Source organism: Stegostoma tigrinum, chromosome 20 (assembly GCF_030684315.1).
Source record: "Stegostoma tigrinum isolate sSteTig4 chromosome 20, sSteTig4.hap1, whole genome shotgun sequence".
Classification (NCBI taxonomy): Eukaryota; Metazoa; Chordata; class Chondrichthyes; order Orectolobiformes; family Stegostomatidae; genus Stegostoma; species Stegostoma tigrinum.
The window spans coordinates 26,747,978-26,774,812 of NC_081373.1; the positions used below are offsets into that span (position 1 = coordinate 26,747,978).

At 39.6% G+C, this 26,835-nt stretch overlaps 1 protein-coding gene across 3 annotated transcripts in view; it reads left to right on the forward strand.

The window, feature by feature from the left end:
• Positions 1-24,544, forward strand: part of wdr11 (WD repeat domain 11) — a 99,116-nt gene extending 74,572 nt beyond the window's left edge. For 2 of the 3 annotated variants that reach the window (XM_048551068.2, XM_048551069.2), the window contains exons 23-29: positions 5,506-5,671; positions 9,007-9,102; positions 10,664-10,829; positions 15,038-15,135; positions 19,885-20,030; positions 21,625-21,704; positions 23,829-24,544. In XM_048551068.2, coding sequence (XP_048407025.1) covers positions 5,506-5,671; positions 9,007-9,102; positions 10,664-10,829; positions 15,038-15,135; positions 19,885-20,030; positions 21,625-21,704; positions 23,829-23,986 — 910 coding nt within the window. In that variant the 3' untranslated portion in view covers positions 23,987-24,544. Of the gene's footprint in view, positions 1-5,505; positions 5,672-9,006; positions 9,103-10,663; positions 10,830-15,037; positions 15,136-19,884; positions 20,031-20,757; positions 20,984-21,624; positions 21,705-23,828 lie in introns of those variants that run through there. The other variant, XM_048551070.2, reaches the window with a different exon arrangement.
• Positions 24,545-26,835: the final 2,291 nt, after the last annotated feature.

Here is a 26,835-nt window from a genome sequence, read left to right on the forward strand (position 1 = left end):
ACGTCATTTATTAATGTCCTCTAGTTTTGAATCAAGTGGCCAGCACACTCTTGCTTTCTCTCTCTCTGACTCTTCTTTCATGTGGAATTGTTGTGAAGCTTTTTGCAACTGCTGCAATGCTGTATCCTTTTTTATAAATGACCAGACTGTTTATAGTACTCTTAATAGGACTTTGGAAGATTCTATCTAAGTTTAATAAATTTTCACTTCTTTTTGTTTTTGTCCCTTTAGAAATGAGCCCTAGTGTTTTGTTAGCCTTACAGCTTTGTTAATTTTGTGTCCAACAAGCAAAGATGAAATTAATGTTCAATTTTACTTTTGTATGGTGTTGGTTAAACAGGAGAAATGCCCTACTTTCTTTGGTACTGTACAATGGGACCTGCTCAAAGCACAATAAATAGGTTAATCATACCTTGTTTCAAGCATCACCAATCCAGAACACTATTGCCATTGTACTACTTATGCAGTTTCAACCTGGATCCATGCTCAAGTCCTGTAATGGAGTTTGAATCTGTTGACTTTACAGCAAACTTTCAAACGGACCCAGAGAAGGCAGAAGATAGCTTATCCTCACAATACATGTCTTTAATTAGGACAGAATCTCATCACTGTGGCAGGGAATACTGTTGCCAACTTTTTGATTTTTGCAGTGTCTGTAACTCTGGCTGGTTGCCACTTGATCCATCTGATGTTGATTTTTATCTTTCTCTACTGTGGTTCATAGACATTTAAAACATCAGGGTTTCAGGCAATATGGAAATTTTATTGACTTCCCAACCAGCATGTTCACACACACATCAGAGTACAAAATTCCTAACTACAGCCATTGACCCTTCAGATGCGCAACCAGTTGGTTTACGTTGCAAGCACTTGTTTACACAATTATAGCTGACACCAACAGACACAGCACTCTTCCATGCATGCAGATGTAATGCCATCTCCCCCCTTTGCAGACCAAACACTCACCTACATCTCAGGATCAAAAACCCTCCACTGTAATATTATGTCTGCAATATCTGAATTTGCGTCTCGCAGTATCTTGACCTTAAGACTGTTCTCCCTTCAAAGACATCCTGTGTTCTTCTCCTACTTGTCATTCTCCCTCCTGCTGAGTAATGACTGAGCATCCGCCATTCTCTTAGGTGCTTTAAAACTGGGATTCTGAACCTTTTTGCTTCTGATGCTTCAAGTGCAGTTTCGCAGAAACTTCACAGATCCCAAGTACAAATAGTTTTTCTCTAATCAGTCATATATTGTTTTACATACTTAATGTGATGCTTGTTGCTGGTGATGACCAGTATTTTGTATTCCACATCTGGAAGCATTCAGTATGTTAGTTGGAAGAGAGAAACAGAGTTAATCGTTCAGATCAATGACCTTTCATCAGTATTGTTAATCGACTCACCAGATAAATCTACAAAATGTTTTTCAACATTTCGTGCTCTTTATTTCAAATTTCCAACATCCAAGGTGTTATAGAGATAATGGGAACTGCAGATGCTGGAGATTCCAAGATAATAAAATGTGGGGCTGGATGAACACAGCAGGCCAAGCAGCATCTCAGGAGCACAAAAGCTGACGTTTCGGGCCTAGACCCTTCATCAGAGAGGGGGATGGGGGGAGGGAACTGGAATAAATAGGGAGAGAGGGGGAGGCGGACCGAAGATGGAGAGTAAAGAAGATAGGTGGAGAGGGTGTAGGTGGGGAGGTAGGGAGGGGATAGGTCAGTCCAGGGAAGACGGACAGGTCAAGGAAGGTGGGATGAGGTTAGTAGGTAGCTGGGGGTGCGGCTTGGGGTGGGAGGAAGGGATGGGTGAGAGGAAGAACCGGTTAGGGAGGCAGAGACAGGTTGGACTGGTTTTGGGATGCAGTGGGTGGGGGGGAAGAGCTGGGCTGGTTGTGTGGTGCAGTGGGGGGAGGGGATGAACTGGGCTGGTTTAGGGATGCAGTGGGGGAAGGGGAGATTTTGAAACTGGTGAAGTCCACATTGATACCATATGGCTGCAGGGTTCCCAGGCGGAATATAAGTTGCTGTTCCTGCAACCTTCGGGTGGCATCATTGTGGCAGTGCAGGAGGCCCATGATGGACATGTCATCAAGAGAATGGGAGGGGGAGTGGAAATGGTTTGCGACTGGGAGGTGCAGTTGTTTGTTACGAACTGAGCGGAGGTGTTCTGCAAAGCGGTCCCCAAGCCTCCGCTTGGTTTCCCCAATGTAGAGGAAGCCGCACCGGGTACAGTGGATGCAGTATACCACATTGGCAGATGTGCAGGTGAACCTCTGCTTAATGTGGAATGTCATCTTGGGGCCTGGGATGGGGGTGAGGGAGGAGGTGTGGGGACACATCCCTCACACCCCGCCCCCGCCACAACCGCCCCAAGAGGATCCCCCTCGTTCTCACACACCACCCTACCAACCTCCGGATACAACGCATTATCCTCCGACACTTCCGCCATTTACAATCCGACCCCACCACCCAAGACATTTTTCCATCCCCTCCCCTGTCTGCTTTCCGGAGAGACCACTCTCTCCGTGACTCCCTTGTTCGCTCCACACTGCCCTCCAACCCCACCATACCCGGCACCTTCCCCTGCAACCGCAGGAAATGCTACACTTGTCCCCACACCTCCTCCCTCACCCCCATCCCAGGCCCCAAGATGACATTCCACATTAAGCAGAGGTTCACCTGCACATCTGCCAATGTGGTATACTGCATCCACTGTACCCGGTGCGGCTTCCTCTACATTGGGGAAACCAAGCGGAGGCTTGGGGACCGCTTTGCAGAACACCTCCGCTCAGTTCGTAACAAACAACTGCACCTCCCAGTCGCAAACCATTTCCACTCCCCCTCCCATTCTCTTGATGACATGTCCATCATGGGCCTCCTGCACTGCCACAATGATGCCACCCGAAGGTTGCAGGAACAGCAACTTATATTCCGCCTGGGAACCCTGCAGCCATATGGTATCAATGTGGACTTCACCAGTTTCAAAATCTCCCCTTCCCCCACTGCATCCCTAAACCAGCCCAGTTCATCCCCTCCCCCCACTGCACCACACAACCAGCCCAGCTCTTCCCCCCCACCCACTGCATCCCAAAACCAGTCCAACCTGTCTCTGCCTCCCTAACCGGTTCTTCCTCTCACCCATCCCTTCCTCCCACCCCAAGCCGCACCCCCAGCTACCTACTAACCTCATCCCACCTCCTTGACCTGTCCGTCTTCCCTGGACTGACCTATCCCCTCCCTACCTCCCCACCTACACCCTCTCCACCTATCTTCTTTACTCTCCATCTTCGGTCCGCCTCCCCCTCTCTCCCTATTTATTCCAGTTCCCTCCCCCCATCCCCCTCTCTGATGAAGGGTCTAGGCCCGAAACGTCAGCTTTTGTGCTCCTGAGATGCTGCTTGGCCTGCTGTGTTCATTCAGCCCCACATTTTATTATCCAAGGTGTTATGCTTGGTTATCTTAACCTGTTTAAAATGCAGAATATTAAGTGCATAATAAAACATACCAAACTTGCATCTCCACAGGCAGAGTTATTACAGAATGGTTGCAGCACAGGGGCTATTTGACCTGACATGTCTATGCCACTTTCTTTAAGAGCAACTTACTAATTGCACACTCTTACTTCTGACCGTAGCCCTGCAAATTATCTCTCTCCAGAGAATTATCCAGTTGTTTTTTTTTTGCTTTTACTATAGTCCCAGGAGTGCAGTCCCAGATCCTAACCACTCATATTGTTGTTCCTGCTTTTGCTAAGTTGGTGTCTTCTGGTTCCCAACCCTTCCACCAGTGGAAACTCTTTCTTCCTGCATACTCTATCCTGACCCACTCATGATTTTGAATCTGCACTCCTCTAAAGTATTTATGTAACTGAAGTTCCTCATCCTTGACACTGTTCTTGTGAATCTTTTCTGCACCTTCTTTTAACACCTTCCTTCAACATCTTTCCTAAAATATGGTGCCAGGCATTGGACACATTACACCAATTGAGGCTAAACCCATGTTTTCACAGGTTTATCGTTATTTCTTTGTTTTGTTTTAATTTTTATTTAATATGTACAGTCAGGATACCATATGCTTTACTCAGCGTCCCCTCAAGTTGTCCTGCTCTTTCAATTATATGTAGACATATAATTGGGAGTATAGAGAACCTAGTCTAATTTAATCTAATCTAATCTTTTAAGTCCTGCTTGCTAGTTTCCTTCTTGCCTCCTTAACTGCTGTGTATAGCTTCATCCCTCTTCTGCCTTTCTTGTTGGCACCCAAAAGTCTACAATCACTTTTTTTTTAATCCTCTGCCTTAGTGCTGTGCAGCTGCTCAGTGACAACCTTGACCGTGGCACAACAGAATCAACATACAATCTTGGAATTATATCTGCAGCCATAGAAATGCATGCCTGTTCTCCTAATTATTGAATTCACTGATGCTATTGCTTTACAATCTTACTCCTACTTCCTGATACATCAGACACTGACTGTGATGCTTTGGACTGGGTCCTGTTTGCACACTTAGTGGGACCATCACTCTCACCAGTATATTTGGAAGCTTTACAGGTGGAGATAAAGAAGCAACAACTATATTGTGAAAGGTGAAGTGTTAAATTTTTGAAACAATGAAATCTGTAATCACATATTTGTTTAAACATATAATGTACTGTGAAGGCCACATATGAGTTATCCAGTACTACTTGTACAGAGAAAGGTCACAGTCTTCCCCACTCCTTAATGATAAATGATGCACAGCATTGCCCCAGATTCTTATAAAGCACTTGTTCTCTTCTGTGAGCAAGGTCCAATAAACTGCAAACCAAAGCACTTGGTACTGAGTGCCAAGTTACTCATTCTAGTGTGAAACGTAATGGCTCCAAACTGTTCCACTTGAGTGCTTGTATGTATTTCCAGCAATGCTTTTAAACTATTGCAGAGTACCTACAGACTGTAGCATTGTTCACTGTAAATGCATGGCCAAACCTAGGAGAGTATGTTGAAAGCTGCAGGAAGAAAATCTGGTACCCGGCTGGATTTTTACTAAAGGTGACACTGAAGTAGAGAACAAATTGCCATTTGGATAATGAAATTGACCATGCACAGGAACAGAACAGCATTTTTCTGGTGGTGTCCTGAAAACTTGGCCCAGACTTCTGAATTATCTTTTATTCATTGGTGGGATACTGGTTGGCTAGCACTTATTGCCTGTCCCTGGTTGCCCTAGAGAAGGAGGTGATGAGCTCTTGCAGCTCCCTTCTGTAAGAAATACGTTTAATATGTAATAATCATTAAAGAAATGTGAATTGTGAACAAGAAGCCTAATGTGTGAGGAAGTAGTGTTGTTCCCTTACAGTTGCCTCCTTTGCAGAATTATTTTTAATACAGGTAGAGATTTTTGTTACTCATGTCTAATCTACATTTACTAAAACTATCTAAAATGTCTCCTTGTTACAACTCTTCACTTCTGTTAATGTAGTCCCAGTGAACTCAACTATCTTTTTTATCTCTTTTAGACTTTTTGGTGATGAGTCAGAACTGCAATTCTGGACTGTTGCTGCTCATTATTTATACAGCTTTTTAAAAGGAAAAGATCTAATCCCATCCAATGCAGTTCAAGAGAACCAAGCTAGTCCATTGGATATTTGCAATGACATACTCTGTGAGAATTCCTATTTCCAGGTAAGATTTTATTTTTAACTCAACTTGTTCAGACTTGTTTTGACATACCTCTGGAGTAGATAGAACTTGAATCCAGGCTTTCTAACTCAGAGGTGTGGACACTACCGCTGTGCTATAAAAACCTCTTCTTACCTCCATGTAATACAAATTGTAGCTAACTGTTTCAGGTAGGGTAGTATTTTCTCTCTCCTGTGTCACATGAGTAACATCAATGTCCTGCAAGACACTAGTCCTGAAGTTGGTCTGGTTACAGATGTTTCTTAAAATATTTTATTCCCTGGTCCTTTGCCCATGTCCCCTCATTCTGTACCTGACTCTTGACTTGGGCGTTTCCCATCTCTTATAAAAACTTATTGAGACAGAGGGAGCAGGAGAGAGTCTGAGTGCTAACATACCATAAACATAGTGTGGACCTGATCAGAGACGCTAGCAGCTGTAGAAGAAGATAAAACAGAGGTAGGGAACATTGGAAATAGGAACAGAAGGTGGCCCTTTGACTCCTCAAGCCTGCTGTGTCGTCATCATAGCTGAACGTCTACCTCTACCTGAATATCTACCATTTTTCTGCACCATTCTCATGCCCCCTAATATTTTTTACTTTTTAGGAATCTATCACTTTCTAACCTGAATATATTCCATGATTAAAACTCCATAGCTCTTCGAGGCAGAGAATTCCAATAACTTGCCACCTTCTAACTGAAGACATTTCTCTTCATCTAAGAGTTAAGTGCCCTGTCTTGTATCCTGGGACCACATTCTAGATGCCATTGGCCGAGGAAAACCTGTTTCCTGCAACTTTCTGATCTAGCCCTATAAGAATTTTGTATGTTTCAATGAGGTTTTCACTCTTTCTTTTAAGCACTGAAAAATATAAGCTTATTTTCCTTAACCTCTCCTCAATGGACAATCCTGCCATTCCATGGATCAGGATGAATATTTGTTGCAATCCCTTTAATTGTAAGAACATTCTTCCTTAAGTAAGGGGACCAAAACTGGACATTATCCTTCAGGTGTGGTCTCATTAAAGCGCTCTACAATTTCAACAGGACTTCTTTCTGCCTGCACTCAATTCTCTTGCAGGAAAAGTCTTCTTAATTGCTTGCTGTACCTGTATTAAATTCATGCCTGTTATTCTCAGTCCCTTGTGCACTAATTTACTAAGTAACCTTCTGTGGGATGTTACTGAAACTTTCTGAAAATCTAAATACCACCACATCCATTGATTTTTCCACCTTGTCTACACTGCTAGTAATATCCTCAAAAACCTTCAACAGGTTGTCAGTTTTTTTTTCCCTTTCATGTTATCTGCCCAATCCCACAATTATTATCTCAGTGTCCAATTATTACATCCTTTATAATAGACTCTGTACATTGCCCCTGCATCTGTTGTCAGGCTAACGAATCTGTAGTTGTCCATTTTCTGTCTCTCCTTTCTTTACGAGTAAGGCTACCATTACAACCTTCCAATCTGCAGGAACTGTTTCAGAACCTATTGAATTTTAGAAGATGAACGCCAATGCATCCACTGCCTCTACAACCACTTGTTCTAAATGCTCTGGAATAAGATAATTAAGACTGGTTGATTTGTCAGTCTCATTAATTTATTGGTTTCCTTTACCTACTCTGCTATGTTCATCCTCAAAAAGCACTGAGAAATTTCTGAAGCAGAATTTCTCTTTTGCAAAACCATGTTGACTTGTTTCAGTTACCCTGTGCATTGTTAAGGATTTATTAAGAATAGATTTCAGCATGTTCCTGAAGTTGCATTAATTGACCTGTTTTCTTTAGTAGTGCTCAGGGGCTATGGAATCAGATTTATCCGTGACAGTGCATTGTATTTAAACTCCATCAATAAAATCTGGAATTGAAGTGTCAACCATCATTGATTGTAAATACAATCTGCTTTGTTGATGTGCTTTCAGGAAGTAAATTTGCTATCCATAAGAGGAGAGTTAAGTCATTGACCCTGTTGAAGTTATTTCTGACATTCAAGGTGATCAAGCTAATTTAAAACCTAATTCACCTTTATCCCATAACCCGAAAGCTTTTGGCTATCTAAAATCCTATTGATCTCAGTTTTAAAATTAATGATTGATCGAGCACATGCTATTTTCAGAAGACATCCAAACTTATACTCACCCTGCTTGATTTCGGTCCCTATAGGCAGGTGGATGGAGTTCGGTGATGTATTGACCATGATCACAGTAGCAAAACAAGACTCAAAGTTGTGAATGGCCTATACCTGTACTGAAGTTGTCTTATTTCCATTCCAATATGTGCTTCTATTTATTTTATTCTTGCATTCAGTCTAAGCCATATTGATTTTCTCTAGTATTAACAGTACAATTAATAAGGCTTTTGGAATGTTTAAACATTTAAACATTAACCTGTTTTATGCAATCTGCTTTCAAAATAAAAGTTGTTCAAGTCTAGGAACAAAAGTAAAATGGGAAATATGTGGTAAGGTGCTTTAGGAATTGAGTACGTAACTGAATCTGTCACCCAGTCACACAGTAATGTGAATGATTGATTATGATGAATTAAAACATCTTTCTCATTGAACAAGTAGTTGTAGTGCCCCGTAGTGTTGATTACAGGAATCATGTTACCATAATCGATCATTTCAAAGTTCTGGGCATCAAAATTAAATAATTCACAAACCATGTAATAATGGTACAAAGATGAAATATTCAACTAGGCTAACAGGCTTTCAGAGTGCTTTGATTTAATCTTGCAAATGGTAGGACTTTGCATTTGTTGCAATTTAGAACACTAACCCTCAAAGCAGTGCACCTGTATTACGATCATTTCTCGTTTCAGAATCAAGACATTTCTTGTAATGTAGCTGAAATGTAGCATTAGGAGCTTTGAAAAAATTGCAACATGAAGTTTTGATGATTTTTGAAAATTTTTGCTTTTGTTACTCTTTAAATTTTTGTGGTTTTTATTTCCTGCTTAAACTGGTTTGGGGGAAATCCATAATATGGTTCAAAATAACACAGTTTAGAAATGCTGCAGATTTTGAAGCTAATAGCCACTTTCCTCTGGTAATTCATCGTCATGCTAAAGATGAGCTAAGATAATTTTCCCAAATTTGATCTCCCAGATATTTACAGCAGGCGGAATCAACTGTAGCACAAGAAATATTTGTTGAAAGGCATTGCAAAGGTTTTCTGTAGAATTTCAAAAGGAGTATTATGAATAAAGCAACCTGTTTCTGGCATCGCTACAATGCAATGGGATGCAGCAAGGTGACTCAGGAACATGAAAAATGGTTTCTTTCTGGTTGTCTTTCATCTTTATGCAAGTTCTTTTAAAAGAATTTTTATTTATAGAGATCCCAGATTGAGCGGGTTAACCTGCAGGAGGCAAAAAGAACAACATATGATCACACAAAGAAATGTGCAGACCAGTTGCTGTTGTTAGGCCAGGTAAGAAAACTGCACCGTTTTGATTGTCAAGGATGTAATGTTAGTTTATTCTTTGTAATAAACTGGCAAATGTCTAATGTCTGTTGCTATTCAGAGAGCATTAATGTATAAATTCAAGGAGAGTCACAATAAAATATATAGGAATTTTCCCTTGAAATAAGTTCCCTCTAATTTCTCCAGCTGCTGCGTGATGTTCCAAGGTCCATGCATGGCCGTAGCTAGAGAAACTGGAAGTGAATGAGTCAGTGCACCAATCAGTGTGCGCAGCTTAGAGAGAGCTTTACTCCAGAATACTACCTTCCAGCCTTTTCTCTAATTGTAATACTGGGAGAGATGTTGGTGTTGTTGACAGTCATGTGGAGGTCTCACAGTTTTACATAGAACATAGAACGTTACAGCACAGTACAGGCCCTTTGGCCCTCGATGTTGTGCTGACCTGTCATACCAATCTGAAGCCCATCTAACCTACACTATTCCATGTACGTCCATATGCTTGTCCAGATGGACAATTCAAGGGACTATCAATGGTGGTCATGTGAAAAACTGGAAACAATTTTGTATGAAAGGACACAAAAAGTCAATGAGCCAAAGTACTGAGATAATGAGAGATAGGAAAAGGTGATGTATAAAAAATGCCCTACAGAGAGCAAAATTAACAAAGATCTTTAGCACCTCAATATTTATTTCCCAAATAAAATGAACCAGGTTTCTCAGAATGGTGAGAAAACTATCCCAGTTTCTGATATGTGAAAAAACAGATCTGTGATAATCTTTACACCAACAGTCGCGACTATTGATACAACAGTTGGAATAAAATCACAGCACACTCTCAGACTTAGTTAGAATGGCACCTTCCATCCAGTTTTAAAGGTGTAGTGGAGGAAATTGAGAGGCAATGAGTTCAAGAAAGAAGGCGATGAAGAGAAGTTAGTTAGAGAAGAAATAACAAAATAGGTTGATGAACAGTGGACAGTGTAACATATTTGAAAAGTTTACTTCAAAAGGTCAACATACTCAAACACAAGCTGTTCCAATCAAGTGACCGTCAGACCAACAACAGGTTTTGTCAACTTGCGCAAGGTAGATCCACATGCAATACAAAAAGTGCAAAAGAGTTCCTCTATCACAATGAAAGTGTAACTAATAAAATGTAGCAAGGAAAATGTGAAGCAGAAACCATTTGCAAGAGATGTACAATATTTACATGACTTGTACTTGATGTACCTGACTCAAAGGGCTGTAAATCTATAGGCACTGCCTGAAATGTTCAGTTCCTTAATATATAATATTTCTTTGCTCTACGTCACTTGATCGCTACGAACCAGCAGCATTATCATGAGAAAAGGTTTAAATGTAAGCTACATCAAATGATACAGGTTTTAAACTAATTTCAAACATTTAATTCTTATTTTTGAATTAACCTATTAAAGTTAACACTTTTATTGTTAAGATGAATCCTATACAGAAAAGGAAATAATTGTATTGGTAAATAAAGAATATTTGCTTTTCACATGAAGAATTATGCCAACTCTCACCTTTATTATCATCGTTTGTTTAACAGACGGACAGGGCAGTGCAACTCCTGCTGGAAACCAGTGCAGAGAATCCAAGCTACTATTGTGATTCTCTGAAAGCTTGTCTCGTTACTACCATTACCTCTTCAGGTCCTTCCCAGAGCACCATAAAACTGGTGGCTACTAACATGATAGCAAATGGAAAACTAGCAGGTAAACTGTCGATGAGACACATTCAACCTTGTACATTGAGTTACATAAATTTTATTTATATACTTTTCTTATGTGGTAGCCTCCAGGTTACTGTTGACAATGTTTGCTTTCACTGTGGAGATTTGAATGGAATGTAAGTCAAGATTAAGATTTTTTAAGTTCCTTAGTGAATGAGTTTGCCAGTTCATTATTTTGCCTCGAAAAACAAGGAAAACCTGCCAGGTTCGACTTTGAAGTTTCTTTGATGCTAGACGGAGGGGGCGAACCCACAGGTTCTGTAAGTGTCAGAAAGACTGTTGAGGAGCCAGTCATGTTTTGCTCTCACACTGTTTGCGAGTTTGAAGCTTTCTTGCAGTCCATATGCTTGTTCACGACTACTCTACCTAGCCGATTTTTGCATGTCATGGGACCTGACCACATGTGAACCATGTGTCTTACCCATACCCGTTTCTGAGGAAGGGTCACCGGACCCGAAATGTTAAGTCTGTTTTCTCCTCCACAGATGCTGCCAGACTGCTGAGCTTTTCCAGCAACTTTGTTTTTGTTCAGTTTTTCTGGTTTTGGCACCAAACCTCATCCCCTGAAGAAAACCATGTGTCTTGCTGAGCAGAGTGTTGTGTCTGGCATTGGCATTCCTGATACCTTTTCACTCAACCTGCCCATGCACACATCATGCATGCACACACCACACACGCGCACACACACACCACAGATCAAAAGAAAGCAGAGAAGTCAGGAGAGGCTGGGTTATGTCTGAACATTTTGTAAAGACTTAAGCTACAGTACAGATGTGGGAGCTGGGGCACCTTTGATGGTCCTCACCTTATTCTCCAACAGATGTAAGGTGGCCTTGTTGATTCCGTAGCGCAGGTAGGTCACTCTGGGTACCTGGAACATACATTTATCTCTCCTAAGACATCTGCCTGTCTTGGAAGAACATTCTCTAAGTTCGGTTCGTTGTCTTCCTAGTTGTTAGCACAGCATCCAGGTAATTGGCGACCTGGGAGAACCGTGTAAAAAGTTCTCCATTGCTTGCTGAAAAATGGCACAGACTGATGAAACCTCAAGTAGCAGTTCCATACATTGGTACAAACTCTAATGGGTATTAATTGTAGCATACGTCTGGGAAAGCTCATCTGACCACAATTGTAATAACCAAATACGCCTATGCCTTTGTGAAGGACGGCACCCCCGGCACCCCTGCCAGCTTTATGTATAAGTGCTGTATGCAAGGGATTGCATATTTCTCCCGCTGTGAGAAGTAGTTTACCAATTGTTTAAAATTCCCACAAAGGCGAACTGACCCGTCGGTCTTCACAATTGTTAAGACTGGTGCTGCCCATTCCACAACTGGACTGTTTTGACGATTTCTTTGCTTTCCAACCTCGTCATTTCTGCCTCTACTTCTCAGAATCGTGGAATTACTTCCTGGTCAAAATGCAGGGTGGTCTTGGCTCTTTAATCCCTAGGCTTTCCTGAAAAACTTCTGCGTATTTAATTAGGACTTTGCTCAGACAAACATTTTCTAATTGAAAAATGTTGAGCCAGTCAATGGTAACCTAACCACCTACTTCTTGTATGAGACCGGAACCAAAGTTACACCCATAATCTATAAAGGATCCCTGGTATAGTTTCTTAGTCTAGCTAAGGTTATATGCAAACATCAGGGTTGAAGTCCAGGGTGAATTTGTTTAAAGATTAGCTCAGCAATCACTGATACAGCCACGTCAGTGTCATTGTCCATTAGATTCGGGTAACTGTTTGTTTACGCATGCGTAGTACTTGACATTGGCTTGGTTTCCTCAGACCCAGCTCTCAGAGTGAACAAAACCTCTGACATTCTTGTTTATATTTGTCAGCCAGAGCTCCCTGATTGGGGCTGCTAACCTTGCCCATTTAGGAAACTCATACTCTATGAGGTCCTCCTCACTGACTTCATTACAATCTTTTGCAATGTGGCACAAATTAAGGCAGAAAAATTCATGAGAAGGTCAACAGATCAGTGTTGAGATGTCTGCAAATGTGAGCATTCCAGGAAAGAAGTCAAAGATATTATTTAATGAGGAGTATGGGTGTTAAAGAATAGAATCCTGTAGATGAATTAAATTGAACTGTAAGTTGAAGGGATGATCTGATGTTAGAACTAATAATACTCTAGATAATTATGAATAAAGTAATAGGTGTGCTGGGAAGTTGAAAGGGAGATTAGAAGTGCAAAAATGTTACTTATGGAGATTATTAAGCTAACTACTGTTTTTTTTTCAGTGCTCCTCCACGGGAGGGACTTTTAGGGGTGGAAGAAAGGGAAATATTTGAATTGAATGAATCTGAAATGTTGCTGTTCCAGGAGAAAAAGTAATTTAGCCAAAGACTTCCTCTGCCTGAAAGTGGCCCAAAGGAACGTACTTAATAGCTAGATCAGTTGCGTGCATGTGTTTTCTTTGGAATTTGCCATTGCTGTTCTACACTTGCATTGTAATGCAGAAACATTTCAACCAAAATCCTACCAAAGAACATGTGGACAGTTTTTATGGCTAGCAGCAAGGAGACTTGTCCAGTCATTGAACCTTGTTACACCCAAGATCACCTTTGTGCATTCACCTGTTACGCTGCCTAGATTTACCTTGCCCCACCCTTGGTCCACACCTGCAGTTGTTTCTTTCTTTATTCCTATTAATCATAAAGCAGGTGTGCTTAAAGTTCGAGAAGAAACATCTTCTTTGCTATTACATCATTGGAAACCATCAGTGTATATTTTATGTTATTAGAATAACTTATTTTGCTTTCTTTTAAGATAATCTAAATATCTTAGTTCTCCTCCTAGCACAGAAGTGATGTACTGCAGTTGCTAGAAATATGAAATAACCTTCCCTTCGCCTTTCAACATTCGAAAGGGACCATTCCCTCTGTGACAGCTGGTCTACTCCTCGCTAATCCCAACACCTCACCCCTTCCTCTATGCTTTCTGTGCAATTGCAGAAGATGGCGTTGCTGTTTATCTCCTTCATTCTAACTGTACAAGTCCCCAGAGACGACTCCTTGATGAAACAAGAATTTACTCGGATTTTTTTTTCAGTTTGATCTACTTTCTTTGCTATTCAAATTGCCCCCTCCCTAATGATGGGATGGTCAAATGGACATGGACTGCTTTGTGGAACACATCTATTCAGATCACATATATTGCCCCCAAGCTTACAGTCTGTTCATTTGCCCACCTGGGCCTCTTCCTGGCCTCTTGTACAATTCCAGTGATGTTCAACTTAAGCTCAAGGAGCCGCATCACATTTTTCAATTAGGCACTGCACATCTTTCCTTGCTCCACAGTTGAATTCACTAATTTTCTGATATTAACCACCATTCCCATTTTGTTTCTATTTTTTCTCATTTTTGGTTTTTGTCTCTTGATTTTCTCTCTATTTGCTTTAAATTGGGGGCTGTTCATAAATCTGCTATTCACACCTCCTCTACCTTTTGATTCGTATCCCATCATCATTCAGTTTGGTTTTGCACTATCTACACTTTTACCATTCAATCTTTCCCGTCTTCTAATTATCATGCAGTTTCGTTTTTGTTTTCTCCACCGCTTCGCGCTTCAGCTGCTTTAAATCCATTACATCTTGAACATTTCTCAGTTGTAATGAAAGGTCATGGACCTAAAATGTTAACTCTTGCTGTCTCCTGGACATCTGGATTTACTACAGTTTTTCATTTCATTATTGTGGTGAATCTAGGCCACGTGCTGTCTATGGCTTTAATGTCCTTTCTGTAATGCATGAATTGGTGCATGAGCCTGTTCAAATGCTTTCCACAGGCCGTTTTTCAGTGGAAAGCTGCCAGTAAAATTAAACATTATGCAGTTCTTGATTAAAAAAGATTCTAATATTTTAGAATGCTGTTGCCGTGAGGTTATTCACAGTCAACAGAGTTAATCTAAATACTGATGCTTGTTACCATGGCTGAGAAAGGCCCAGGTAAGTTTTTAATATTGTTTTGCCTAAAACATTTGGCTCATGCTGAACCTTCAGACCTGAATGTTAACATTCTGAGGAAGGGTCACTCGACCTGAAACATTAACTCTGATATCTTTTCACAGATGCTGCCAGGCCTGCCAAGCTTTTCCAGCAACTTCTCTTTTTGTTTTTGATTTACAGCATCTGCAGTTCTTTTGGTTTTTCTTTTGAGTATTTCTGTTTTGGTAATCTTTGCAGAAGGAGTCCAGCTGCTTTGTCTGATCGATAAAACTGCAGATGCTTGTCGATATTTGCAGACCTATGGAGAGTGGAATCGAGCTGCTTGGCTTGCAAAGGTATGTGTTTCACGATTCATTTTGGATACAGCAAAGCAAATATTTGTGCTGCAAGTTTTCTGTCCCTCCTGAAACCTCCTTTATCCCTGTGTTGCCTGTGACATCGTTGACCATCACTTCAGCATTTCCCCTCTGTCATTTCAACCTCCATAACCCTGCTGTTACCTAGTTATTTCGTACATAGACCATAAGACCATAAGACATAGGAGTGGATGTAAGCCCATTCGGCCCATCACATTAAAGTGCCTTGCTTGTTCATTCGTCATCGTCCTGCAAATTCTTTCTCTTCAGGTAATTATTCAGTTCCTCTTTGAAAGTGACAATTGAGTCTGCTTCCACCAGACACTTAGGCAGTGCATTCCAGACCTAACCATTCATTACATCAGTAGTTTGTTCATTATGTTGCCTTTGGCCCTTTTGCTATTCACTGCAAATTGATGTCCTCTGGTCCTTGACCTTGAACAGGAACAGTTTCTCAGTATCTATTCAATCCCTCATGATTTTGAACGCATCTACCAAATTTCATTATAATACAGTGTGGAGCTGGAGGAACACAGCAGGAAAGCTGACAGTTTGGGTCAGGAAATGAAGAAAGGTCCCGACCTGAAACGTCAACTTTCCTGCTGCTCTGATGCTGCCTGGCCTGCTGTGATCCTCCAGCTCCACACTGTGTTATCTCAGACTCCAGCATCGGCAGTTCTTACTGTCTCTACCAAATTTCATTGCAGCCTTCTCTTCTCAAGGGAGGACAGCTCAGGCTCTTTTACCCATCCATGTAACAGAGGTTTCCTCATCGCTGGAACCATTCTTGTAAATGTTTCCTGTACCCTAATGGACTTCACATTCTTTCTAAAGAGCAACACTGAAGTGAACATGCGACTCCAGTTGAGGCTTGACCAGTGTTTTATTAAGTTGCAACATAACTTAGTTGCTTTTGTCCTCTATACCACTATTTTTAAGAAAGCAGAACTTCATATGTCTTACTAACAGCTTTCTTAACCTGCCCTGTCCATTCAGTTTTCTGTATCATAGATTTCCAGGTTAATCTCTTTCTGCAGCTCCTTTAGAATGACATCCTTTGTTATGTTGCCTGCCTTGGTTCTTTAATGAAATGTATCACTTCACACTTCTCTGCTGATGATATGCTGTTGTATCTGTCTGTATCCTCCTTCGAACTAAAAGAAGTTGTGATACAGTTTAAATGCTGTTTGAATATTTCAGATTTGGATGCATCAATCATTTCTTCAATTTTAATATCAACAAACTGGAAGCATTTTTTAATTCCTTAGCCAAGGCCTAGATGCCATGATATCGACCGCTTCAACTTTCCATTTGCCACCTCAGACGAAGCCACATGTTGCAGACATTGGCATCTGCTAAATGTTGAGCTCAGCGTCAATCTTCATATTTGCTTCTTCATTAAATTTTCTTTCTTCCATCTCAAACAGCACCCACCTCTACATTTATTTCCCTGTCTAGATCTTAGACCATGCCTCATTCACCTCTAAACTTGACTTTGCTTGCCTATTCTAACCAGTGAACCTATTTCAATCCTTGCGTAGCTTCGATTTATCGGAAATTCCAGTTCTATCAACCATAAACTCTACTAGTTCTCAATGCCCTAATTAGCACCAAAGTGTTTGACCTCACTTAAAGCTCTAGCATGCTGACATGACAGGCTGAATGACCTCATACTGCACCATTGCAATTCTGTAATGTCCTTCTGAGCCCATGCTTTCTTTATGTTCTTCTATACTTTTCTTACATACACAAATCTTCCACTCCAACCCTTTCACTTACAAATGCTGACAATTTTTCTTTCTAGTTCTAACAGTAGAAGTGCTCCGTTCACAGGCAAGATTCCGTTCCCTTCCAAGGGTGGCTCATTATCTGCTGATGCTTCATCCTGAACTGTTATTACCACTCACTGTCAGGCACATGTTAGGGAATTAGGTATTAAGTCTACCTCAGCCAGAACAGAAACAATCCCACGCTGTTAACATTATTCCACGTACTAACTGTCCAGTCAACTGAGCTCAATCGCATCCTCAAGATGTGATCATACATTTTTAATTTAAGTAGTTTCATCTGAGGTAGAAGTGCCAACCGCAGCCAGAACACAGCTTCTCTCAGTGATCGATTCAAGACTTGCAAGTTGTTCTCCTGTATTCCTATACTTGAGTGCATGTGACAATAAAATAGCTAAATCTAATTAAAAATATACAGTGTCATTTGTTAGTCAGCTAGGTGTCACTGACAGTCCAACACAAAAAGTATCTAATGAAGACAGGGAATGCTGGGAAGATTCAGCAGGCCAGGTCACATTGCTGGAGAGAGAACACATGTCAACATTTCAGATTGACCTAATACCGAAAGCTCTGTTTCTCGCAACACAAGATGCAGCATAACCAGCTGAGTATTTCCAGCATTTTCACATTTCCAACAATGCTGCCGTTTTTTTTGTGGCCAGAGTGTCTCTTTATTTGATTACTCTAACAAACCAGATGGCTTAAATGATTTACTGATGTCAAAACCATAAGATGTAGGAGCAGAATTTAGGCCCTTCAGCCTATCAAGTTTGCTTTGTTCATGGCTGATAAAACAGGTACCAAACAACTTTTAATGAAGGTTCTACTCAGAGTCCGGTGACTGAACAAAAGACAAAAGACTAGGTCACGTTTATTTAATTAATAAATTAATTAATTCAGGGCATGTTTGTATGCAAACAGCAAAGTGCCTTGCCTATGACTAGAGACCCATAAAACTTGTTACACATTCATAGGAATCCGAGATGCAATCTTCAAATATTTATTCTGTTAATACAGAATGTCTGCTTTTTCATTTTGGTGCTTGTACCAAGGAACGTTGAAAAATTGTTTTTTTTATAATTTTAAATACAGTATATTTTGACCAAGTTTATATATTACTGTGGTCAGTTAGTCGAGAGAAGTAATGAATGTCATAATTAATGGAGGAGATGACTTGTATTTTAGGAATATGGAAAATCTAATCCTGATCTTGTATAGAAAACAGCAGCAGAATGCACTTAGTACTAATTTCCTGTAATTAACATAACTTCACACACTAGCATATGAACTCGCTCATATGAAATCCTCTTATGAAATATTTACATGGATAATCTCTCCAGCAATCCACTGTTTTAATTACTTTTAAAATAAGTGGGTTGGCCCTTTGAATTCCTTTTGAAAATGTTAATTCTATATATGCTAATATTTGAAAAGTCAAATTTTTAAAGCATGATTGTGTGGTTAATATTGATATTTAATATTGATACTTTAATAAATATATTCATGTATTAATATTATGAAAGCTACTGAGAATTTATTGCAGATTGCAAATACTGATTTATTCATGAATAAATGAATCCATTTTCTATTTAACTATAACTTTAGTTTTATTCATATCTGCCAAAGTTTCATATCTCAGAAAATTGTCTAATCTTAAAAGTACCACATTGATGTAAATGCCATGTTATCATCTTGAATTAAATATTGAGAAGGTCAAAGCAGAGGCCTTCAGCCCAATGTGCTAACTATGATCCCTAGGTATAGACTCCATCCCTTGCTCTGGTAACTGTCTGAACCTCAGCAGACTGTTTGAAATGTTATCATCACATTTGACCTCAAGATGAATTTCTGTCTAAATATCATAACATTACCAAAACCACCTTCTCTGCCATACTGCATAACATCCTCTGACACTACTCCCGCATCCTCAAGCATGCCTTTTGTTACCTGTAGACTTGACTATTGCAACTAACTTTGGGCTGGCCTCCCATATTATTCTTCAGGTCCCATCCTCAGTTACTCAAGAGGAGGTGCCATGGTTTTTACTATGTAGCAGAGCAAGACACAGGCCCTAAGTCAACCTCAGATGCAGCAGGGTTCATATCCCCACACTTCGGTGTTTTTCTGTACCACATGCCAGCCATCTTGCTAACTGCACTCCATCATCCCACGTTATATTCTATTTAAATTTCAGATCGTGCAAATCTCTGCTACTCATGTACTTAGGTTGATAGCATGATTTTGCACATATCATCCTGTGCCCATTCATTTACCTTGTCTCACAGCCCAGCAACAAGGTTTTAATTTCTTATCCTTTTGAATCTGTCCACACCTCTCCCCTCCTTATATCTGAAACCTCCTCTAGTCCCATAACATTGGATATCTGTGCTTATCCAGTTCTGGCCTTTTGAACATGTTGAGTCTAAGTATTTGTACCTTAAGCTCTAGAATTCGTGTTCTCAGCCTATACCTCTTTTTTCTCTTTTAAGATGTTCTTTAAAATCCATCTGTTTGATGAAGCTTTTGACCATCTGCCCTATTATGTATGACTTAGTGTCAAATATTGCTTTAGGCTGCTTCTTTGAAATGTTTAATGTTAAGGGCCTTATCTAAGTACAGTTTATGGGTTGGTTAGCTCAGTTGGCTGGATAATTAGTTTGCGTAGCAAAGTTTTTCCAGTAGTGTGGGCTCAGTTCCCGCACTGGCTGAGGTTATCATGAAGTAGTTTCCTTCTTAATCTCTCCCCTCACCTGAGGCACTGTGACTTTCCAGCTGAAATGCAACCTGTCGTCTCCATTGTGAGAGCAACCACTATGGTTTGGTAAGATAAGGCGACTTTACACATACAAGTTACTTTCAATGTACTGTGCATCCTTTTGTCGAGATAATCAGAGATAAAGACCAGAAAAGTTTTATCATTCATTCTGCTTCTTTAATAAAGGTACGTCTAAATGCGGAAGAGTGTGCAGAAGTACTGAAACGCTGGGTAGATCATCTGTGTTCGCCTCAGGTAAACCAGAAGTCAAAAGCTATCTTAGTCCTCCTTTCACTGGGCTGCTTTAGCAAAGTTGCAGAAATGCTATACAGGTAAGAAATTTGGCTTTCATCAAAACAAATTTGACTGTATGCTTGTGTTTTTATTGAGAAAATTGGTTGATCCAGGAGTTTTTGCACATGGACAAGGTGCTTGAGTTTATGAGAGAGAATTGAAACAATAAATTCAGATCAATGCAATATTAATTATTGTAAAGAACTTATGGATTCATATCTGCTTTTTTTTAAAAAGTGATTGAGTACTTTAATCTCCTTGGGCCACAGAAGATTAGGAAGAGATTTGATGGTTGTTTAGTGTTTTGGTAGTTAAAAGACTATAAGTGCCTTCAGTGGCAGAAATATCAGTAACCAGATGGCACAAGTTTAAAATGTTTGGCAAAAGAAGTAAAAGTGAAATGTTGAAACTTTTATTTAGTGCAATAGGTTTTCATAAGCTTGAACAAGCTGGAATGGACTGCTTGAAATGTACTGGAAGCAGATTTAATTAAAACTCTCAGAAGGAAATGGGGTAAACAATTAGGAAAGAGATTTTTTTTGGTGTGGGAAAGGAACAGAATATGGAACTAATTAGATCTTCCCATCAGCTCACAGAGATATATTGGGTAAAATAACCACTTCTTGTGCTGTCCCATTCTATTATTATATCATTTAACTGCAAAAGTATCTTCAGTAATATATGCAACTAAATTATGAAGTTTATCAGGTTAATTAAAGATATGGAATAATGTACTGACTAATTTTGTTCTCATTGTGGTAGCAGCAGTGTGTACACCTTCCAAACCTATTGACCTGTACAATCTAGAGGGATGAAGTCAACAGACGCATGGGAACAACCTTCTTGAGGGCACTTAGAGATGGCCATTCGGTGGTGGCCGGGCCAGTAGTGTACACATCCTGTGGACAAATTGTAAACAAAACTTGATCCAAAAATAAAAGTTAAAGTTGATGTAACTGATAAAAATCAATAGAACTGCAGATGCTGTAAATTAGGATCAAGAACAAAAGTTGCTGGAAAATCTCAGCAGGTCTGGCAGCATCCAGACCAGAAATGTTCTCTGATTTTTTTCTTCACAGATGCTGCCAGACTTGCTGAGCTTTTCCAGCAACTTCTGTTTATGTAACTGATGCTGCTTATGGCCATGATCAGGAGGGTTTTCTAGGTATTTCTTGTGAAAGCCTCTTCTGAGGCACTACTACAGCCTGACCTGTGCAAATTTGCACTTGGCTGGCAAGGAATAAGCAAAGAATTGAAAGCAACTTAAAGACAGCTGATGGTGAAAACCAAGTGTGTAAAATAGGTGTAGAGACGCAATGACATTCAAATATGCAGATGTTGCAAAAGCTAGCTCTGGAAGGCAGGTGACTGTGTGCATATGCACATGATTGTGAAAGGGCACTTATTAATAAACTTCTGAATTTTGGGAGAGTCAACATTAAGCTTTTGAGAGAGAGGAGATTCTGCAGATTGATGAGCTACAATTAGATTTTTGGAATTGTGATTTTATAAAATCAATTTTTAAATATTAATTTTTTACATTCTCAAATATTTCAGTATTCTTCCTGTTTGTAACTTGGAAGCTATACCTGCCAGAAATATCAACATGTATATTGTTTCTATATATTTCAGCATGCGATATTTTGACCGAGCTGCATTGTTCTTGGAAGCTTGTATGAACTATGGAGTTATGGAAATAAATGACAAAACAAATATCCTTTTTAATTTGAATGATTCAAAATTAATATTTCTGTCATAGAATCATAGGTTCGTGGTTGTACTAGTGACGCATTCACCCATTTGTGTCTTTTATGACGTATTTGTAAACTGAGAATGACAGTTCATTCCAACTTAATCACCAAATGAAAAGTCAATTACAATGTCCAACATTTTAAATTATTTCAAGATTTTTTCCTCCACTCTCCTGTTCATCACACTTCCTGCACAGAAATACTGCTTTACATGAACTTGTTTTTAAGGGTTTTAACTTGTGCTTCCTTGTCCCATTTATTGAAATAATATATAACTTTTTGGTAACATTTGCTATTTTACATAATTCTGTTCGGTTTTCTTGGATGATTCCTTTCGAGAATGTATCTTGTTTCCCCGATGTATTATTGTTTGGCATTACAAATCTAGGTCTGTTGTAGACATTCTTTGATTAATTAACTATATTCACTTGTGTCACTTGCTCTCAGTCTATTTTACTGTAATGGGTATTGGCTGTCACTGCCCTACATCTCTCTTCATGATTGTGTAATCTTAATTGGGTATTTTTGTATTCTGCTCAAATTCTACAATGTCTTCAAATGTGGTTCAAGCAAGCAACCACTTGATGAAATACGTAAACTGTGCATAAAATATATTTTTCAAGAAGTATACATTGTATGTACATCCAGTGCGCAGTGGAGATGGAGAGGTAGCATATTTTTCTACTTTGCAGTTGTATCAAACGTGGTAGAGATTCTATGCAAAGAAAGCAACCGACTCAATACCAACGCAGCATTTGAAACTCTTTCTCCAGTTGGTCTGTATACGTGTGTTAATGTGATAATTCATTTTTACTGTGAATTATCTCTCAAATGTTCTCATGTTTAATAAATTAGCATTGAGTTTTTTTTAGTATATTTTACCCTCAAAAAGTAAAACTGTGTTGAAATTAAATTGGTTACATCCAAGTGAGGTATAATTTTTTATGTTCTCGTTTTAAGTTTCTGTGAATGCAAAGGTTTAACCTGAACCTCTGCATGATTACCCCATTACAGCATGTTGCCATTTTCCAAACTATGTATTGTATCTACATATCTCATCATATTTCTCAAAGTTTAAATGCCTGATTTTCACCAAGTCATAGGGAGAGTTACGTTCAAGGCTCATCACTTGTACTGGAATTACAAATTTACCTTTACTGATTAGTTTTATTTAAGATCCTCAGTTCTAGCTTTCAGGTGTCTTGGCTTTGTTCACATTGAAGTTCCAAAGTGATTTGAACATAATTGCTTCACCCTTTCCCTCACAGTATAGATTTTGTATGTCTCGGTTGTAAATTTGGAAACCCAAGTGTTGCAAATTTACCCCATTACATAAAAGTGAGTTTTGAACGGCATTCACTTAATTGTGAGAGAAGTTTTTATTTCTAAGGGTCATTAGAGCTTGATATCCTATTCCAAAGTAACCAATCAGATAAAGGCAGGAGCATAATTGATTCTGCAATCAATTATTTTTAAAGGAAGGCTATAAAAGGAAATAAGAGAAAAGGCAAGAAATTGGGATTAAATATTTCTAGTTGCAGATCCATTACAGGTATATTGGGCTTCCTTCTATGCTGTAAATTCTATGATTCAATAAAATGAAAAGTAGTAAACCGTGAACTATTGTTAAACTGAAAAAAGGTTCTTTAATAATGTGTTTGTAGAGTTACCCAAAATCTAGCACATTGTCATGTGCTGGTTGTATTACTGCATGTAAATTAAGAACTTTAAAACTGATTCCCAAAACACAGCATTTTGAGAAGGGTCTAGGCCCTAAACGTCAGCTTTTGTTCTCCTAAGATGCTGCTTGGCCTGCTGTGTTCATCCAGCTCCACACTTTGTTATTTCGAGTGCCACAACTTGGTTGTATCTTTATAAGCTTTCTGCTTAAAGAAAAACATAGGATAAGTTCATAATTATCTGTGTAGGATTATAGTGGTAATTTAAGTGTGTCAACAGAAAATATTTCCTAAACATAATTATTTTTAGAATAACATCTTGAATACATGTCTGATGATTGATGCTAAAGAAGTGTTGCACAATGCTGATAGTGCTTTAAAAGGATTTTCCTTAATAAGAGTTCACAGAAACTTTGCCACGCAGTATATGCAGATTATGCAAGATACTTAAAGATGCTGAATTTACAGGAAGGGGCAGTTCTCTTTGCCACAAAAGCAGGTGATGCTGGAGCTGAACTGCTTAAGGACTTGCAGCACAGCAAAGAAGATAAACCAATTTCATGACTTGTAACTGTTAATCTTGAAATTAAAATGGCCTCCGCAGTTTCAAAGATTAATTGAACTAGTTGGTGACTAATGTAGAGCACTTTGAATATTGTGTTGCTGTCTCCAGTTGTGCAGTCTGAACAAAATACATTCCAATTGTTACTCCTCAGTGAAAATCGGCAAAAAAAACTTGAATGAAAATATCTCACTGTAATGCTGTCTAGTGTTGTAGACTTTTGATACAGATTTGCCTTTCTTTGTGTATGACTCACATTAATGAAAAATCTGTATAAATTCCTCTGACTAATATAACCTTAGCTGGAATATTTTTAAGCTCCCATTGACAGTCACAGAGAAGGAAATTGGTCAGTAATTTTTGGCAGGATTTGTTTTAAATACAGGAGATCATTTCTGTGATTAGACAAGAGATGTGGACAGCCTATGTAATTAGAATTGCACTTAAGTCACATTGTTTCAAAATACACAAATAATTTTGTTTGTTGCTTGAGAAACTAAATTTATTCAAATATGAAATGTGCACAAGCAATTTATAAAATGTGGTATAAAACATCACAACTGCACTTTCCATATATTTCAGTGTTTAGTTTGCAGTGAAATGCTGATTCTAAAATGTATTAAGGACATGAAACAGAGCTACAATATGAAGATTCCACATTCAGCACGAGGTGGACACAGAAGCAGATGGTGATAATACCACAGAAATGCCACAAGCAGGAGAGAGAGATGATTGTAGGTGGATGAAATGGTCAGATGTGAGAAGACCGCTCTAAAACAGCATGATGTAGGTGACATTGACTAGGAGTCACCTTGAGCATGGAATTCCTGTCATCTCAAGATAAGATAGGAGAGGGAGGAGGATACTGGGAAATTATATTAACATTACCCAGAGGCACCCAGTATTGTACTCAACATCAAAAAAAAATATTTTTCAGTCTGCAGCGTTGATGAATTAATTGAGTTCAACTTGGTCTACAGGTAATCTATCCAGTCCGATGTTATATATGATGTATATTAATACAGATCATAACTGATTTAAATATTTTCCTTTGTTGCCGTTGTAGGTTATTCTGACAAATGGGAAAGACAGGCCCACCTGTTTAACGTGAAACTGAATGATCCATCACATCTTGTGCAATTTAAGTCCCACACAAGTACCCCAAGGTGCCCCATTTTGATTCTTTGCTTTTATTTTAGGGGAAAAATATTGATTTGTAAAGCACTTTTGTAATCTTGAATATCACAAAGCACTTGCACAGCCAATAAATTACTTCTGAGTCTCAAATTACAATGCAGCCAAATGTAGCAGCCAGGATGCACATGAGAAGATCCTGGAAACAACAATGTGATGAATGACCAGGGAATCCTGTGTGTGGTGGTGGGGTGTGTGTGATGGAAAGTGTCATGGGATCTTTATGTCTATCTAAGAGGACAGATGGGACCTTGGTTTAAAATCTAATCTATATGATGAATCTTCCCATAAGGCAGCTGCCGTGAGTGTTACACTGAACCTATAGTGCATGGGCTATCTCTGAGGTAAGGCTAACACCCTTACCCTCTTAGTGTAATTTGCTATATCTTCCTTTCCTGGCACAATATAAGCATTTTTACATACCTACCTGACAAAACGTTGCATTTAAATAATACATACTATGCCCTCGGTTGGTATATGCACCCATCTCATTGTGTCTGCTCCATCACAAGTGAAATATAATGTACTGCAGCTTTCGATCTCTTTGACCTATGTACTATTTTGCTTATTCTTTTGCAGGTCAAATATGTTTGTCCTACAGCAAATCATTGTTATGCATGTTGTCCTTCTTTATTGCCTTGTTAAGTGATAACAAGGGTGAAAATATGACTTGTGGTCTTTTAGTTTTAGATGGATCATTGAGGGAATTGTGTGGTGCAGTGGTAATGCAGTGGCCAGGAGAACTTGGTCCATGCCCCACCTGCTCCAGCGGTGTGTCATAGCATCTCTGAGTAGATTGACTGGAAAGTCTGTCAGAGGATCATTGACAATGGTACTTTAATCATCGAGTACCTGTGGAAAATAAACAGGTGTGGCAACCACGTAGTATACAAAGGGTTTGATTCTACATCCTTCTTTGATTCCATACATTGGTTGGGATCAAGTGAAAGTTGGAGGTTGGAGTTCATTGCCATCCTGTCTTAAAGGTGTTCTTCCAGTGGTGGAGGAGAGCCCTTCTGCGCAGAAAATGAATTGTATTGTTTAAGCGGCTCATTACAGACCTGTTCCTGCTGCCGGTGGCGTTTTACCAGCAGTAGCTGGGGCCCTCGGACACATGTAGAAATCTTCTGGTGAACTCTTGCAACCTCCCAGCAGGCTTGATGTCAAGGACAAAGTCTGCAGTGGAGATCATAATTAGGAAGTCAGTGGCTCAAGGAGGCTGTTCTTAGGGAATGACTCCCTTGCAGCAACACAGTCCCTATGGATTACATGACTGGCTCCTTCAACCCCAGTTCTATTCACTGTTACAATGTGGCACCCATCACAGAATCTATTTGGCTTGGTTCATTTCCAGTGGAACAGTAGAACTTCCAAGACCGCCCGTCCTCTAATTGACTGACAGCTCTGCAGGCTGCCTTTATCACCGCACGGCAGCTAATTTAGAGAATGATGGTTGTTATGTGATTCCCTCTTAAGACTGAGGTCCTGGATGGGGGCCTGAAGGTCCCAGCTTTCTGAGGCCACCAGAGTCCTTGCTTCTCTGACAAACATCAGTGCAAGATCGTGTGTGCAGCCTTATAATAAATACTGAGTAATTTTTTGATACTTCACCAAAGAAATTGTACTTCTCTTCCTTCATGCCTCTGCAAATTCTGAT